This window comes from Coffea arabica, chromosome 2c (assembly GCF_036785885.1).
Source record: "Coffea arabica cultivar ET-39 chromosome 2c, Coffea Arabica ET-39 HiFi, whole genome shotgun sequence".
Taxonomy (NCBI): Eukaryota; Viridiplantae; Streptophyta; class Magnoliopsida; order Gentianales; family Rubiaceae; genus Coffea; species Coffea arabica.
In genome coordinates, this window is record NC_092312.1 from 7694088 (window position 1) to 7711285 (window position 17198).

Consider the following 17198-nt stretch of genomic DNA (forward strand, 5'->3'; position numbering starts at 1 on the left):
ATAATTGGCCCTACACTAAAATTATTTGCTACGATTAAAGAACAAGATGTACCATTGAGTTTAAATAATTGAACCCACACAAAAATTTCTTGCTAAAACTTACTAACACAAATCACTTGACATTGGTACAATGATTCTAATGATAATTGGATAATAGGAAAAGAATAATATATTAGAGATGAAGAGCAAAATGGGACAATATTGGCATTTATATCGTGGGATCAAGATTAGGAAAAGGTTTTTAGAGTTTTTTTCTCTGTCAGGTTCAAAATTTGAATTCTGTGTCTGATTGTTTAGGGTATGAAGAACGTGAGAATGGATAGGAGGGTGAAAAAAAAGGGAAAAAAAGGATTAACACCATTGGTAGAAAGGGGAAAAAAAAAGGATCAATGCCATTTCACAACTTGAAGGATGCAATCGATCTAAGTGGGGGTTATCTGCAATAATCAGATAAAGAGAAGACTACAATTTGATTACACAATCATTCAGGGGACCTTATTGCAAATTTGCGAAGAAGTAAAGATTGGGCTGGTTTAGAGCCGGTTCGCCCAATACTTCTTTTACCCAACTGAGCCCGGTTCAAAGCAAAGATATTTCCTTTAAGAAAAAAGGCCAAAAAAAGGAAAAAAGTATAAAAGAATCATCTCAAAAAAATCCTCAACCAAAACCCCCAAAACCCTACTCTCCAAACCCCCTGTCCTCTCTCTCTTCTCCACTTCTCTACTCGTTTACAGTGTTACAGTCACAGAAACTGAAACTTTTTTCCTTATCCCCACCCTAGGCCCCTACGGCACTCAATCCCCCCATAAATTTCATGGCTAGTTCAAAACTGTAATTAAAGAAGGCATCAATTCTCTATCCATGGCTACAAAGAGGAAAAAGCAGGGCGGTAATAAGCAGAATTTTGATGAGTGTGCATTTAAAAATGGAGGTAATGGTAATAGTAATCACAGAAACTGTAAAAAGGCGGGAAAAAGGCAGCAGCAGCAGCAAAAGTTTATGAATGAAAATGATTATCGGCTAAGGCTTCAGGAGGTTTTGTTTAATTCAGATTATATTCTTCAGAAGATTTTTAGGAAGGATGGCCCCGCTCTTGGCTTCGAGTTCGATTCCCTTCCGGAAAATGCCTTTCGTTATTGCAGGCCAGGTGGGAGTCTTGATTTTGGTTTTTCTATTTGAAATAAGTATTTGTTTTGAAATTTTTGGGATTAATCGCGGGAGTATTCTATCGTTGATGTATACAAGAAATTAGTTATTGTATGTCTACTTAGGCTATGGTTCGAATAATTGATGACTGTGTGGGTAACATTTTCAATTCATGAAGTTCCCGAGTCAGTTGACATTGCGTCAAGTAAAATGGTTAGTTGTGCAATTTATAAGGATTCTTCATAGCCAAAAAGATTGATATTTACGCGTTTGGAACTCTTTATCGATCATTTGTAGTATTTTAAATCCAGTTGGTACGTTATCTATATATGGATATCAAGAAAATTTTGAATTTTACTGTTGATTGTAACAGTAATTTGATCCTGGGCTTGTGAAATTGTAAGGCTTCTGATTACTAAAAAGGTTGAAATATTTTACTTGAGGATGCTGTTGCCTTATCTTGTTTACGTCCAGCAGCATATTGGGACTTGGATGTGAAACCACACAAATTTAATTTACTAGATAGTTAGAACTTGCAATGCCCCGTTTTCTCCCACGCAACCATAAAATGAAGGAGATAAAGTAATCTGTTTGTGGCTCTTTGACAGTTTATGTGACCAGCAGGTGAACCTATAATTCACGCTGCTTTGAGTTTATACATGCTTTACCATCATACTTATTTTTATATAATATATTGCTTGTTTCTTATTGTTATGTAGTGTATGTCAATGTGGATATCTATCGTTGTGCTTACCTGACTCGTGTCATTGATCTGCTTATGTGCGATCAGGCTCCAGAAAGTCTCACCGCACCTGCCAAGAGAACCAAAGAACATTTAAAAGGCAAAAGGTACCGAAAAAAATTCTGGGTATTCTGATGTATGGGAAGGAAATATCTAAATTGATTTTTTGATTATGCTGTTGTATATCATTTTCTTTTCATTTATCTAGGTTTCTACACCTTTGGACTACCAAGCTTGTCCTGAGCCAAGAAGTACTACAATTAAGCATGGCATTGGGAAAGGTTTGATGGCCAAGAATGGCACTCCAGTAAAGAGACATGGCATTGGGAAAGGTTTGATGACTAAGAAGAGCGCTCCTATGAAAAAACATGGAATCGGGAAAGGTTTAATGACTGTTTGGCGAGTAACTAACCCTGATGGTGGAGATTTTCCTACTGGTATTGGAAGTTCTACATTCTCAAATTTCTCTCTCCTAGCAAAAAAGAAGAGCTTGCAACGGAGGCAGTCTCTTATGGTTAGTCATCTTATTCACATTTTATAGGTTTATAAATTTTTCAAATAGATTTTATTTCTAAAAGTGTTTCAATCCACACTTGTTAGGGAGACTTTTGCATTATGGTTTTTTAGCAAATACATTGATGTGTATAGGACAATGGAATGGCACTTCAATCAAGTTCCGTTAAGGAATCTTTTAATGACAAATTTTGAAATTTCTGTTTGACACTAGCTTTTAGGCTTTTGATGTAATCTCTTATCCATCCGAAATGTTAATGAAGCAAGTTCTTTTGTATGCAGAGAAAATTAGGAAAAAGATTACAGGAGAAGAAGAAGGCTTCTGTAAGATGTCGAAAGGAAATTCATGGCATGGTATATCTCTTCCCTGGATAGGAGATTGTTTTAATTGACGTTTCTGTTGGATTAGTAGTTACATTTAGACCTTTTATGGTACATTTCCAGGGTGCAAGTGGGAGATTTGAACAACGGAAGCAGGCTCGCAAGGAAAAATGTGAACTGGCTCTTGAAGGATTGACATGCGAAGAAAACCTTGACCAATTAGTAAATCTGGAGGATGATGAAGAGCTGGAACTCAAAGAATTGCAAGCTGGACCAAATCCATTAAGTTGCTCTGCACACCTTGCTACTAATGGTTCTCATGGTTGTTCCCTTTGCAAAGGTTACTACCCCAGTCCGTCGCTGTGATTAGCTTCTTAAATTTTTCTACTCTAGTTTCTATAAGAATAAATCTGATAAAGAGTATTCTTGTGATTCTCTGCTAGATTTGCTTGCTAAGTTTCCTCCGGATTCTGTTGTAATGAAACGACCCCTGTATGGACAACCTTGGGATTCTTCTCCAGAGCTTGTTAAGAAACTTTTTAAGGTAGATGGCTGAAATTCACTTTTTGTTTCATCTATTTAGTGCTTTCAAATCAAGTACCTTGGGCTTTTGATTGACCACTAATGGCACATGAGTTTTACTTTAACATATCAATTTCTTGTCATACTGGATTTCATGTGTTTTGAGCCTTATTGCAAAACTGGGTTAGTGTTTATTGCTGTGATGCTCTGGCGTCAAATGAATTCCCGTGATAATTGTAGCTCTTTCAAACTTTTCATCCGAATAGACATAGTAGACTGATGGTATTTAATGTTCTATTCAGCATTAATCTGCCTTGTTGTTTTTCAAAATTGGGAACGATGACTAAGATCTTTTATCTTTCCATTGCCATGACTTGCTGGCTATAATTGTGTCTTACAATGATCTTTGGCTGCCTAGTAGCTGCTTGATATTCAGGATAAAAAGAAAACACATAGTAATGTGGCAAGAATTTAAATGCTAGCCTTGGTTCTATGAATTGGAATGTTCACTATCAAATAAAATGAGAAGGATGTTTCTGCATCTGTATCCGTAATTACGAAAATATCTAGGATCTGCATGAAGTTGTAATAATGCATAAAGCATGCACTTAGCTGTGTATGTATATGTATATATATATTGGTAGTCCTCTCTCTCTCTCTCTAGTTTTGCACAGTTTCATTTCCCATATTTCCAGTTTGTGAAGCGTCCAGTGGTGGATTTAATTAAAGACACAGTACTTTGTCGCTTTGCTGAGTACAGGAGATTGTTTTGTGCAGGTCTTCCATTTCCTTTGCACGTATGCTCTGAAAATTGGTGTTTGCTCCTTTACTTTTGATGAGTTTGCTCAAGGGTTTCAGGACAAGGTGAGTTCTGACTGTTGCTTGTAATAAAATTTTATTGGTTCCTGTTGTCATTGGGCTTTGCAATTTTTCATGACTTCCAGTTCTTTTGGCATTTAGGACTCTTTGCTGCTTGGTCAAGTTCATTTAGCCCTTCTGAAGGTTCTTTTATCCGACATTGAAATGGAGCTTAACAGTGGATTTTTTTCTCATTCAAGCAAAAATTCCAAGTTTTTGGAGTTGCTTCACTCAGTAAGTATTCCATATGAGTCCTTAACGTTTTGGTGGAAGGGTGTGATAGATTTTATTCTTATCACGTTTTTGTGGATATATATGCAACGGCTCCCCTTGAACATAACTACAGAAGCTGCATAAATGCAATCAAACGCTACATGACTTTTAATGTCTTTCTGTTGTGTATGTCATCTATAAATCAACAGCAGTACATGTTATGTTTGTGGGGGATGCTCTGAACCAGAATGTAGATGGAGAGATCTATTCCTTCCATATTTAAAAAAAGCTTAACCTAAATCTTCTGCAAATTATGGAGGAAAGAAAAGAAAAGTGTTTTTTGCTTGCTTGTTAGGTGTTGGTATACTGTATTAACTGCAATTTACATATTTCCAAGAATTTTCATTGTTTCATTTCATATTTTCCCAGTCTTCATGTTTTCAGATACTTTGAACAGTTCTCTTTTTGTTACTGATGCTAATGCTAGTCCCTAAGCAAATAACTTGATCATTCGATGTCCATTTCCCCAAATTATAAGCATAAATAAAAGTGAATATGAAAGGAAATGAGGCTCATACCACTAGCGAGCATTGTGATATTAGGTATGGTCATAATTGCTTTATGTCAATGGTTTTTTGGCATCAAGGCCCTCTTGTGGGATAAATCTTCTCTAACAATTTAAATATCTTCTTTTCCATGATTTTGACAGATTGATCAAGAAAAGCTTCTCCTGGAATTGTGGCAAAGAGCGCTGAATGCCTTGACTTGGACTGAGATATTACGACAGGTGCTAGTTGCAGCTGGTTTTGGTTCCAAATGCGTTAGATCAACTAGGGAAGCTCGCAACAAGGTATTTTAAGTTTCCAAAGAAACTCTCTTCTTGGCTCATTCTTGTTGTGCCATCACATACTTAAGAGAAGGATGGAATGCTAAAACATTTTTGGAAAATATGTTTGGTTTTCTGTCACATAATATTTTGTTAAGCCTGATGTAAAAACAAACAGTTATAACTATTAACGGGCTGCCCCTATTGGCAGGGGAAAAAGGGTTGCCACTTGGAGGAGTATTATTATTATTTTTTTGGGGTGAGGGAGTGGGAGTGTGGTTAAAAAAGAGTTGATTTTTGTTTGTCAGTTATGGATTATTGATTGTGTTATTTTCTCTGTTCTCATGAGTTTTTTTGCTTGTTTTTGTTTTATAGGAAGTCAGCCTTATGGCAAAATATGGCTTAAGTCCTGGAACGCTAAAGGGTGAACTATTTAGTGTCTTGTTAAACCACGGAAATAACGGTCTGAAAGTTTCTGAATTGACAAAAATTCCATCAGTAAGTCAATGTAGCAAAAACTTTAATCCTGGAAAGGACGAATAGTGTTTTCATTCTTGATGTCAATTATCTGTAAGTACTTATTATCTATTTTATTGTGAAGATTGCAGAATTGAATATAGCTGCTACAGCCGATAAGCTAGAACTTTTAATAAGCTCGACGCTGTCTAGTGACATTACCTTATTTGAAAGGATTTCTTCTTCTGGATATCGCTTGCGTGTTAATCCTGCTATCAAGGAATCTGAAAACTTTGTATCAGATTCTGAAGACTTTGGAAGTGTTGATGATGACTCTGATACAGGTGGGGGCCACAGCAGTGCTGAGGACTCCGAGTGTGAGACCAGGAGTTCCCATTCAAATAAACTAAGACGAAGGAAAAATTATATGTCTAACAATATGCTGACAGTTTCCACTGAAATTGATGAAAGCCATCCAGGGGAGGTTTGGTTGCTGGGTCTCATGGAAGGTGAATATTCAGATTTAAGCATTGAAGAGAAGCTGTGTGCTTTGCTGGCATTAATTGATCTTGTCAGTTCCGGATCCAGTGTTAGACTAGAGGTAGTCCATCTTTCATTTAGACGTTATAAGATGTTTTGTCTAGTCCCAGTTTCCTAGTTGTTAACAATCATTTTTGTTGTTTCATTTGCAGATATATGCTCATTTTATTGTCTTTTTTCTATTAGTTGGTTCGGTGGTAAAGACACATGTTTGTTAAGGCTACTTATATTTTACAAATGCATTGTATGGTTTATGGATGTTGAATGAATATATGCTTTTGAGCAGGATCCAGTGGCAGCTATTACTACATTTGTGCCCAATATGACTCAACATAGTACTGGTGCAAAAATAAAGAGATCAACAGCTAAGCAGTATAACTTTCCCAGACAAGCTGGGGGCTATTGTGGTGCAAATGGCAGAGATGCTACTTCAACATCAGTGCTTAATCCTATTGATTCTTTGGTTCTTATGTCAAAGACTTCTGAGAGAGAGAGGTCATGTAGCATGAGAAAGGATAATAGAGAAATGGAAGCTTCAGAAGACCTACATCCTATGCAGTCTATATATCTGGGTTCCGACCGTAGGTATAATAGATACTGGCTTTTCTTGGGCCCTTGTAATGGATCTGATCCTGGGCATAAGAGAATTTATTTTGAATCCTCCGAAGATGGAAACTGGGAGTTCATTGATAATGAAGAGGTACTGGGTGTGTTTGGATTAGAAAGATTTGAAATAAAAAAATTTACTTCACAAATTTCAATCACTTTTTATCTTCCTAATCACTTTTTTATCTCACATATATCACATCACAAAAAGTGCTAAAAGTGCTACAGTAATTATCTCAAATAAATTATCTAAATAAACTCCTATCCAAACAAACTCACTGTTTTTTGGATTTCGTTATTACCTTTATATGGATTTTTGCTTCACCTTTTTTAATTTAATTTTGCTAGCGTGTTTTGATATAATTGCAGGCTTTGTGTAGTTTGGTGTCATCTCTGGATCGCAGGGGTCAACGTGAGGCTTTCCTCTTGTCGTCCTTGGAGAAACGAGAACTATATCTCTGCCGAGCAATGTCCAATGTAGTAAATGATGCTGGAATCGGGCAGCTAAACCATTCTGATCAATCTGATCAGAATACGTCCAGAGAAGATAGTTTGTCAGCTGTGTCAGATGTTGACAACAACCTATCATTGATTGAAGTTCAGAAGGATGTTCCCTCTGGTGCTGTTGTTTTTGAAATGAGGAAAGCAGAACAACAGAGACATAGATGGAATCTTACTCAAGCATTTGATAGATGGATATGGAAATCATTTTATTCTAACCTAAATGCTGTTAAGCATGGCAAAAGGTCATATGTTGATTCTCTTACAAGATGTGAACATTGCCATGACCTCTATTGGCGAGATGAGAAGCATTGTAAGGTTTGCCATACCACATTTGAGCTTGATTTTGATCTAGAAGAGAGATATGCAGTTCATACTGCCACGTGTCGGGGAAACTTGGATGTTAATAAGTTTCCAAGGCATAAAGTCCTATCTTCACAGTTGCAATCACTCAAAGCTGCAATTTGTGCAATCGAGGTGAGGTTACAATCTAGTTTTGCATTAGTAAATACTGCACAAACGCTTCAAATTTTTAATCAGTTTGCCTCCTGCACATATTAGATAGTTAAAGAATTAGTGACCTTTTACATGGACTCATGCTCCTGATCAACCTAGATGTTTAGAGCTGCTGTTGTAGCCATCACATTCTGTGATTTAGTTTCTCTTGCAGCCTCAATCCACATGTTAGAACTCCTACCTAAGGCAGGGTGACCTATTTTAGCTAATTGATAGTTATACTTGATAAGAGAATGGGCTAGAGTAGGTTAACTCAAATTATTGGGAACATTTTCAAACCAGTATCAGCATAAGTTGTAGAATAACGTTATATTGCTCCTGAGAGTGAGTTGTCCTCTGTGTTATTCTCATTACAGACTATGAGTCAGAATTCTCCTGAATTGTCTTGGCATCCAACTGGTGTTGGTCATTGGTGAAAGGATGCCAAGAAACCAAAGCATATGGAAAAAGAAAATGTGCTGTGGGAAAGAGTGGAAGGATTGAAATAACTTGAGACATTTGTAATCACAGAGAGTAGTGAAGTTTGTCCATGAAGAAATGAATGGGTATCTGGGATTGTATTAAAAAGATTTCTGGTTCATTTAGTAGTCAGCTACCTTTGACTCGGTGAGGAGAAAAGCAACAGTGAATGAAAAAGGTTTTTAGGTCATACAACTGAATCGAAATCATGTCTACCCAAATAGTGGGTTGGGTCAATACTTTTTTCTATTGAATTGTGATTTACTATTAATATGAATGCATTTGTTGCAGTTTATTTATATCTATCCTGCACTAAATTTTCTTGTATAAAATGATTGTTTGCAGTCTGTTATGCCTGGAGACCTATTGGTTGATTCATGGGCAAAATCTGCTCATAATCTTTGGGTGAAAAGGTTACGACGTGCCTCAACGTTGGCAGAGTGCCTGCAGGTAAATAATACAGTCATCTATTGTGCTATGTTGTTTTTGATAATTTGTTAGTTTGTCTAGAATTGGTTTATTTCATTGACAAACATTTGTTAATCTGTCATTAAAAATTTAATTTTTGGGATATGCAGATCATTAATGTTGCCTCCTTTTATTGGTAGGTTATTGGTGACTTTGTCAGTGCTATCAATGAGGACTGTTTCTACCAATGTGATGATTCTGTGGAGTCAAATTGTGTTATGGAAGATATTCTTTCTAGCTTTCCAACCATGCCACAGACGTCTTCTGCATTTGCATTTTGGTTGGTGAAATTGGATGAGTTGATTGCACCTCATCTTGAAAGAGTTAAATCTCAGAATAAATTGGAAGTAATTAGAAGACTTGAAGGTATGCTTGTTTTATAGATGGCAATACTCCAGTGCTTCTTTCTTGTACTTTTTACAGAATGCAAGGTGTTATGTAAGCATCATAACTATAAATTACATAGTGGTATGAAATGCATAGAATTTTCTAATGGTACTGTATAACTTCTACAGTTATTATTCCCACTTTCTTTCTATCCTCTTGGCTGCAAACAAAACCCATTTCTAGTTCTTCACCTATTGCTTGATAAATTTGTAACTGAGGTAAATTTGCTTGTTTATTAACCCATGTCCTTTTGTTTTGATAAAGATCCAGTATAATATCTTCTTCTTTTTTTCTTTTTTTTGGTTGGAGACCAAAGGCATGAACTCATGCTTTCCTCTTAAATTTTTGCTGTGTAAGAGGGTTTGTTTTGCTGCTTTTACAACAGCAGAAACTGATCCTATAGGCGTGCATTTGATACCCATAGGCAACCGAGATTGGGTTGCTGGTAACATTTTATTTTGAAGTAACTGTCACTGTGGCACACTCATTCTGTCTGGCGATGATTTCCTCTTTATGGATTCCCTTCCAAAAGTTTTATTTGCATGTCAACTCACAGTTTTCATGTTTATTGCTTTTTTCTCCCTGGTGTCTAGTAACAAATTTTTGAACGTTTTCTGCATTCAGGGAGCAGCGCTGCACATTAGTATTTTTTGTTCCGGAAGGTTGGAAAAGTAATGCAGTGACAGCAGGAAGATTTCCGCTCCTATTCACTTCGTATGGTTGTCTATGCTGATCTCGTATGGTTGTTTACGCAACTCATCGAAGATAGTTATGATCGCAACCCATTGAAGATGACTGAATACAGTGTAAATCAGTTGCGACTTTTTCTAGGTTTCTGGAGGAAAAAGACACCATTGGTCTTCCCAGGCTCATTCAATATTTGTACAAATGGTTTCGGCTAGTACCTGAATACCTGAGTGATCCGTTAGTGTACAGCAGTTAAATGGTAAGCATGAGTATTGGCTCCCCACGATCTACAATTTTGTGACGCTTGTATCTGCCAAAAGTGCATTTGCTGAAATCATGGCACCTCATTCTGTATCAAATAGTGCTGAAATTCTCTTTTGGAAAGGTGGAAATAAAATTTTGTTCTGATTCCAAATCCACTCTGTAAAACCAGCTTTCGTAGCCTCGGCCATCAGACCAAACAATGTGTGATAGTTGTTTTTAGGGATAATTTCGGAAACCTCCCTTGAGGTTTTTTACAATTTCATTTATCTTCCTTGAGCTTTTAAAAATTACACATATCTCCCTTATTATTTAAAATGACAGTAATATTCTTAAATATTTTAATGAAATTTCATTGTTTGGTATGTATATAATTAGAATGATTTTTCAAATTCTTTTTTCATTTTTTTCCTTCTTATTCCTTTTTTTTTTAAATTTTGTCAATAAAACTGTAAAATTACCACTATTACTTTTAATTTTTATTGTAATTAAATGTTGAACTAGTGATTTTTTTAATGAGTTAATTTATATGTAATTTAATGTTTTTGCTGATCTTTATTTTCTATTTTTTGGTATTAAAATTAATAATATATCAAAAAAACCTAAAATTGCCGCTAAATTATGATAATCCAATTACTCAAAAAATTTATAAACTCTAATTGAATTATTTTAATATTTCTTTTCTATCTTATAATGTCAATTTATGATAAAATATCATCATAAGTATCCTATCATAGTGATAAAGTTATTATTATAATTGTTTATTAAATGGACATGAAAATTTTGGTATTTTTTTCTTATAATTATAGTGAATAATCTTATTATTATATAGAAAATAAATTAAAATTCATTACGCAAGGGTATTTTTAAATATTTATTTAAAAATTTGATCAAGTCAATATTATTTTTAAGATTTTGTTACTAAAACTATCAAATTATAGGAGGTAGGTATAATTTTTCAAAACATTAGGGGAGTTAAGTGAAATTGTTAGAAACCTCAGGGGAGGTTTGAGGTTTCTGAAATTATCCCTTGTTTTTATTCTAGATTCGATCTCAGGTGCTGGGCGTGTAAACAGTAGCGGAGTTATAGCGGAGTTGCGTTCTTAGCGCTGTTCCCAAATCAAAGTTCAGGTCAACAGGTGTCACGCGAGGAAGAGGATTTACTTGAGGTTAAGCTAAAGTTGTTCTGATCCCACATCAGGTCCTTCAAACAGCAACGCGCTACACTAATCAAGAAAGGTTAAGGAGGACAGCCGCGACCTTACTTGAGCAGGATCTGTTCGGTGGGCTCGTCATCGTTAGGATCGTATTGTCGTAGTTGTCTGACAAATGCCCGTTGTTCTTTTTCTTAAGTTCTTTCCTAAACTTTCTTTTGATCAGTTATCCCAAAGTAATTGCTGTTGGTTTCATGAATAATGAAGGAGATTTCCAGCCTGGAGACTAAAATCCAACAACCATTGCCAGCAACAGAAGTGGAATGCAATTTTGTTTCATATATCAGAAGCATCAACTCGATTGTACATGTTTGTAACCTGCATCAGCACACCTTGCATCCTTCTATTTCTAATCAAAATATGCGTCTCCTGGATGTCATCCACATAAGGATGTGATCTGCGTCCCGAAAGAAGTTTTTGACTGCGAGTTAATGCTTCCTGATTATGTTAAGATGAAAAGGATGCGGGGTGAGATGATGAGATGATACCTTCTGCACAAGGAGCAGTCACCTACCTCCGTGCAAAACTAAGCATAATTGTTGTTCTACTTTATAAGATGTCTCGAAAACCTGATAAATAAGTCACCGGGCTCATGCAACTGAAAATACATCATTTTAGCTGGAAGTATTTCTGGTGGATGACTTTTCCAGCTATTGGTGGATTCTAAAGGCAATCCAAGCCACACCGAGCCCAAAGTAAAAGTTGCTGTCTCACCATTCCACCTGAAACTGAGCTACAAGCCTACAGCTACACTCTAACATGTCGCTCAAATTCTTGTTTCTCATACTGGAGATGAGCATAGGTGGCTTCACATTGATGCGGTCACCAGTCAGAAGTTGGTGATTTGTTGTTGGAGCTTCAACGACAGCACTAACAGGTGAGAACAGAGATGGTCGCAGAACCAAAACAAAGAGCAATATTATTTGCCATTATCTCCTTCTGTAATGGCGTACAGGGTTTGCGTGTTTAGAAACATGTTAACGACTAAATATAGGATTGGACAGCATCATTAGAAGGCTGGTTCATGGTTCAGCAATTTAATCTTGGTCAGGTGCTAATTATGTGCTCTGCGATTGGTTAATAACAAAGATTACAAAATCTGTCCTAACTCTGTATTCACAATATCCTGATCTATCTAGCAAAACATCTGTCAATACATGCACAGAAGACAAGAAATATAGAACACCAGCTCACATCGTCACTATTCTGAATCTTCTATTTCACTAGCAGGAAATCTACGGAAACGAGCAAATGGCCGGAAGTATGATGTTTCTCTCTTTGGAAACATTGTTCTCTTTCGTCTTTGAGAAAATCCTTGCTCAGGAATTGCTTCAGAGAGGAGTTCCTTGCTTTTTTTCTCTGAAATGCTTCTGCTTTTATCAGACAGCTCTTCTCTTATCATCTTAAAAGCTTCTTTTGTTGCATATGGTAGCCCAGTCTTCGGATCGCGATATTTTGCAGGTAACCCAGTGACAGCACAAATTGCTTTTTCTGCGTCTATGAAACGATAATAAAGAAATTAACCATTAAGATTAAGACTCTTACAACTATAGAGTTCTGGAAGATGCAGAGGTCAGATTCATTTCACAAAAGTCAGTTATTTTCTGCGGTGAGCAATCATAAAGGTGGCAAGGAACCAGAGATTAAATACAACATAGGGGATTGTAGATAACTGGACGCAAGCATTAAGTTATCCAGAAATACCGGACTGCACATATGCAAACAATTTTTAGAAATGCATGCAAAAATTGAGAAAATCTCAATACTACATGAACTATCATGTAAAGAAAGTACACTTACAAGGATGGGATTCTGTTGATATCTCTGATTCAAATGACGCTCCATTCATATACTCAAGAAATGAAGAACCATTTCTTGAAAGATATCGTATCTGAGGGCCAGTGTAAACTGCTTTATGCACAACTGCTCTTTTCTTAACTTCTTCTTCCCTAGCTAAAACTCGCTCCAAATTTCTAAGGTTCATAATTTCTGTTTGAGCTGCTTCCAGAAGCATCTCTTCTTGGGTCATCCGCTTCTCCTCGCCTTCCTTTTTCTTTTTAATTGGCCTTATTGTTGCTTGCAGTGCTGCTTGTATTGCCTCCCTCTCAGCTTGCTTAACAATAACTGAAGTTCTTGTAGATTTCCTAATGGTTCTTTCCACTTCCACATCTTCAGGAGCATCGTGATGCTCGGGAGGAGTGGATTGCTCGGAAGTTCTTTCCTCTCGAGGAACCCTTTCTGATTTATGTACCCTCTTTTTCTTTTTATTCTTAGATATTGTCTTTCCTGGGAATATTAGTCGCTTCTTTGGTCGAGTCCTGTCACCAATAGAACAGAAAAAAAGGAAAATTTATGAAGTAATCCAGTCTAAAGAAAATGGGTCTATGAGAAGCCAAACCTATCATCTGGTTCATTTTCAACTTCTTCATCTGGCTCAGGTTCCTGAAATTAAATTAGAGTTGTAAAAATTAGACAAGCAGTAAAAAAAATATGGGAAGAATAAATTAAACAATTAGTAGAAGAGGCTCTTCATTCTTTTTCTCCCCACTCCCGGTACCCATGGTTCAATTGGAATCAAGGAAATCTAGTAAAAAGAAAGCAATGATCAAACAACTGTTCAATAGAATGTACAAATCCGACCACAAAAATTTTGAACTTACATCTTCATCAAAGTCACTGTCAAAAACATCAGCAACCTCTGCTTCTTCTTCATATACATCGTCATGCTCTTCCTAAGAAATGTAGAGATGAGGTCTCCATCAAATAACTACAAATTCAAAACACAAATGCAAGGAGCAAGTTTTAATATTCTTTTATTTCCCCCTTTTCTTGCACAATCTATATTCCGTAAGTAGTGTAACTTCAAAATAAGTATTCACTATGCCTTTGAGCCAGCCTTTGCTCACCGAAAAGAATATAGCCACTTGATGATGCAGTATACTCTCAACCGCTGCAAAATTACAGTTACTTATTGCTTTAGAGTTTGCACCACCGAAAACCTTTTCCGCTTTTGGTATTCAGTAGCATCTATTCCAACTAAAGCGAATCTTTTGGCTTTGATGCATGCTACTTACATATCTAGCAGACAAACTCATAACAGTTCATCTCATTGAGCACCAAGCTTCAGCTAAGACACAATAGGGCTAGTTTAGCACCAAGTTGCGTATACTATTTATATTCATATGGGAAAGGACCTGATCCCAAACAGCAATACAGACTGCGTTTCGGCCTTCAATCTTTCCCTCTATTTATATTTCTTTCAACACTTTTCAGACCCAAAAACACATCTTTGGTGCTGCTACACAATCACCAAAGCTCAATCCACTATAACACTAACATGAATACGTTAGCCGAATGAACAAACTACTGCAACGCCGGTAAAAACCACGGAAAAGTCATATGGGTCTGAGCAATCCCCCAAAAAAATAACTACTAAAACAAAGGAAAAAACGTTAAAAAGACACCTCTTTCAGAGCATCTTGATTCCAGAAAGCTTCATCCTCTTCTACCTCGTCGTCTAGCAATTTTGTCATCCTATCAGCGTCCAAAATAACCAATTTCAATGCGTAAAAGATAAAAATTTTAGAAAAATTACAACTACACAGTAAGATTGTTTATCAATGGAAATAAATTACCGTTTGCCTCTAGTAGCACGAGAAGCCCGGTCCAGAAAGACCAGAGTCTCCTTCTCTTTCTCTTCTTTTCCAGTCTCCATCTTCCAATCCCTCTCCTTCCTCCTGTAACTCAGGATCAATTACGTTCCAGCAACCCAGAAGAAATTCCCGTTTCTTTTAGCCTAAGCACTTATCAGTTTTCACAAGAATCCAATGCCGCAATTCTTCGAACAGCTGTTGCGCGATTATACAAGAAACACCTGGTGCTTTCCAATTCTATTTAAAGCTTTTTCTTTTCCATTTTTATGTTTTAAATTTCATTTTCACAGCAGTCGTAACTCGTAACTTTAAGGATGCCTGAATAAATAGCCAAATCTTGACGGGTTCGGGTCTAGAGCTCTCTGGCCCTCTTCCTCGCGTTGCAGAAGGGCCTTGAGATTCACTCTTGGACTAGGCCTATCCAAATTAGGCGGGCCCAGTATGTTGGACCCGTCTAACTTGGTCCGCATCAAATATCATGGCGCTAGATTTAGGAATCTTCTTTTAAGGTACGAAGTGCGTCATGAAGTATTGGGTTTTTCAAATTCGCCATGCTGGATTTTTTTCCTTCTTAAACATTCGGCACCAAAACCGGTTCTAATTTTGGGCAAAAATTTTAAAGAAGAGAGGAATTTATTACATTTTTAAAATAATTGGATAAATATAAGAAATATCTATAAAGTATTGATTATTATCATAATTATTTGACAGGGATTTTTTCGAGACATTATGCAGAATATCCATCAATCAATCCAACGTGAATGACGAAAATTAGTCAATTGTAGTACATAAAATGCTGGAAACACTATAGATTTTTTGCACTTTTTATAAAGTGGGAAGAACCATTCAATTAAGACAAAGCTCGTACATATATATATATTTAATACCTATTGTCGGAACAGTAAAACCCAAATTTATTACTTTGTCCTATAACATCGTGAACATGAAATAAGCAAAAATAAAAGTTTAAATAATGAGGACAATATACTACTTAATATCGTTTCAAGAAGGTGTACATTAGCAACAGCTTTGTGATACCATCATTCAATCTCTTTTTTCTTTTTCTTTGTCTCTCCCAAAAAGAATAGTAGGAGTGACAAAAATCGTTATGGTTTTTTTTTTCCTTGGGTAGCTAAAAAAAGAAAATCGTATATTAAGTGAGATATGACTTAAATGACAGAAGCAAATTAACGAATAATCCACCTCATTGATTTTAGAAATTTTTATGTTTATTTGTATCGTTTAGAAATGTTGTGATTTAGAATCAGTTTTTTATATATGAACTCTCCAAAAAATCGTTATGGTTGCCACAACGAAATATAACAGATTATGAGCTGGGTTATACGTCACCAGCAAGACATTCAAGTGTTTCAAACTCATGGTTGAACATGTTCTCAAAACGTACTACCTCATCAATTTTTGTAAGACAGTTTCTTGTCACGCCATTCTAAAATTACAATTTTATAGTAATTAGTTAGAATTTCTAAAACCTCATACGTAACCAACGTCTTCCGTAATAGTTCAAAGCTAGGATCTTCACATGAAAACTTAATTACTTTTCAAAAACTTATTTTTATATAATTAGAAGTTCGAATCCCCGGTGTGACTCCAACCTAGCCTCAAGATACTGAAATGGCGATAGGAGTGTGATTCTCAAATTGTCAATTTGTTTCTTGACTACCCAATAGTTTCTAATCACATACATTTCTCACTCATTATGTGGTGAAAAACAATTAAGATTTGCTTATTGTTTGAAATGTTTATATGGTGAAACGTGTGTGTTATCGAATGTGCGATGTAATAACAATGATATGATATCCACAATAACGATCAAAAAGCAGTTTCGACGGCTAAACTAAGGAAAGAGAAAAAAAAAAAAAAAAAAAAAAGCCTCAAGCTCCGCTAATGTAAAATTTTGAATAATGTAAGACTGGAAGTTGAGCCTGTATTTTTTTTGGAGCTTGAGAATGTACAACTGGAATTTGATTAATCTAAAATATTGCAAGATTTTAAAAGAAATTTCTAAAGGACGGTAGTATTCGAACATCTTTCGAGAGAATAAAAAATGTATTCATTGAGTACATTATTATTTACTCCAAAGTTAATATTGACATAATACATTTTTTTTTTATTTTTTAAAGCATCTATTTCTCAAAAGTTGCATTCGCTCAGGACTTTTTTTTTTTTTTTTTTCAAAAGTCTCATTGTTTGGGAACATTGTTGAAAAACCACCACCAATTGGAAATTTACTTCACATATTTTAATGCTCCATTTCTTGCATCGCAAGACGGGCACTAATGGTCACCGTC

General features: G+C 36.0%; 2 protein-coding genes across 3 annotated transcripts; one reads left to right on the forward strand and one right to left on the reverse strand.

The window, feature by feature from the left end:
* Window positions 1–631: 631 nt before the first annotated feature.
* Window positions 632–10176, forward strand: LOC113725603 (homeobox-DDT domain protein RLT3). Of its 2 annotated transcripts, XM_027248874.2 has the most exons (16): window positions 632–1147; window positions 1937–1995; window positions 2097–2402; window positions 2684–2755; window positions 2846–3062; window positions 3166–3266; window positions 4022–4108; window positions 4205–4336; window positions 5025–5165; window positions 5517–5639; window positions 5743–6198; window positions 6424–6837; window positions 7113–7721; window positions 8565–8669; window positions 8828–9053; window positions 9699–10176. In XM_027248874.2, the coding sequence occupies exons 1-16, from the start codon at window positions 862–864 to the stop codon at window positions 9716–9718; spliced, it is 3354 nt and encodes a 1117-aa protein (XP_027104675.1). In that variant the 5' UTR covers window positions 632–861; the 3' UTR covers window positions 9719–10176. The 2 variants fall into 2 exon arrangements, with proteins under 2 accessions (XP_027104675.1, XP_071930139.1); XM_072074038.1 differs by lacking the exon at window positions 5517–5639 and having other exon boundaries at window positions 724–1147.
* Window positions 10177–12286: 2110 nt separating this feature from the next.
* Window positions 12287–15128, reverse strand: LOC113723801 (SWR1 complex subunit 2). The gene is made up of 6 exons (XM_072074039.1): window positions 14872–15128; window positions 14701–14770; window positions 13897–13968; window positions 13635–13678; window positions 13037–13554; window positions 12287–12733 (listed from the first exon to the last, which is right to left on the reverse strand). Exons 1-6 carry the CDS (start codon window positions 14949–14951, stop codon window positions 12438–12440), a joined length of 1080 nt encoding a protein of 359 aa, XP_071930140.1. The 5' UTR covers window positions 14952–15128; the 3' UTR covers window positions 12287–12437.
* Between the last annotated feature and the right edge of the window lie 2070 nt (window positions 15129–17198).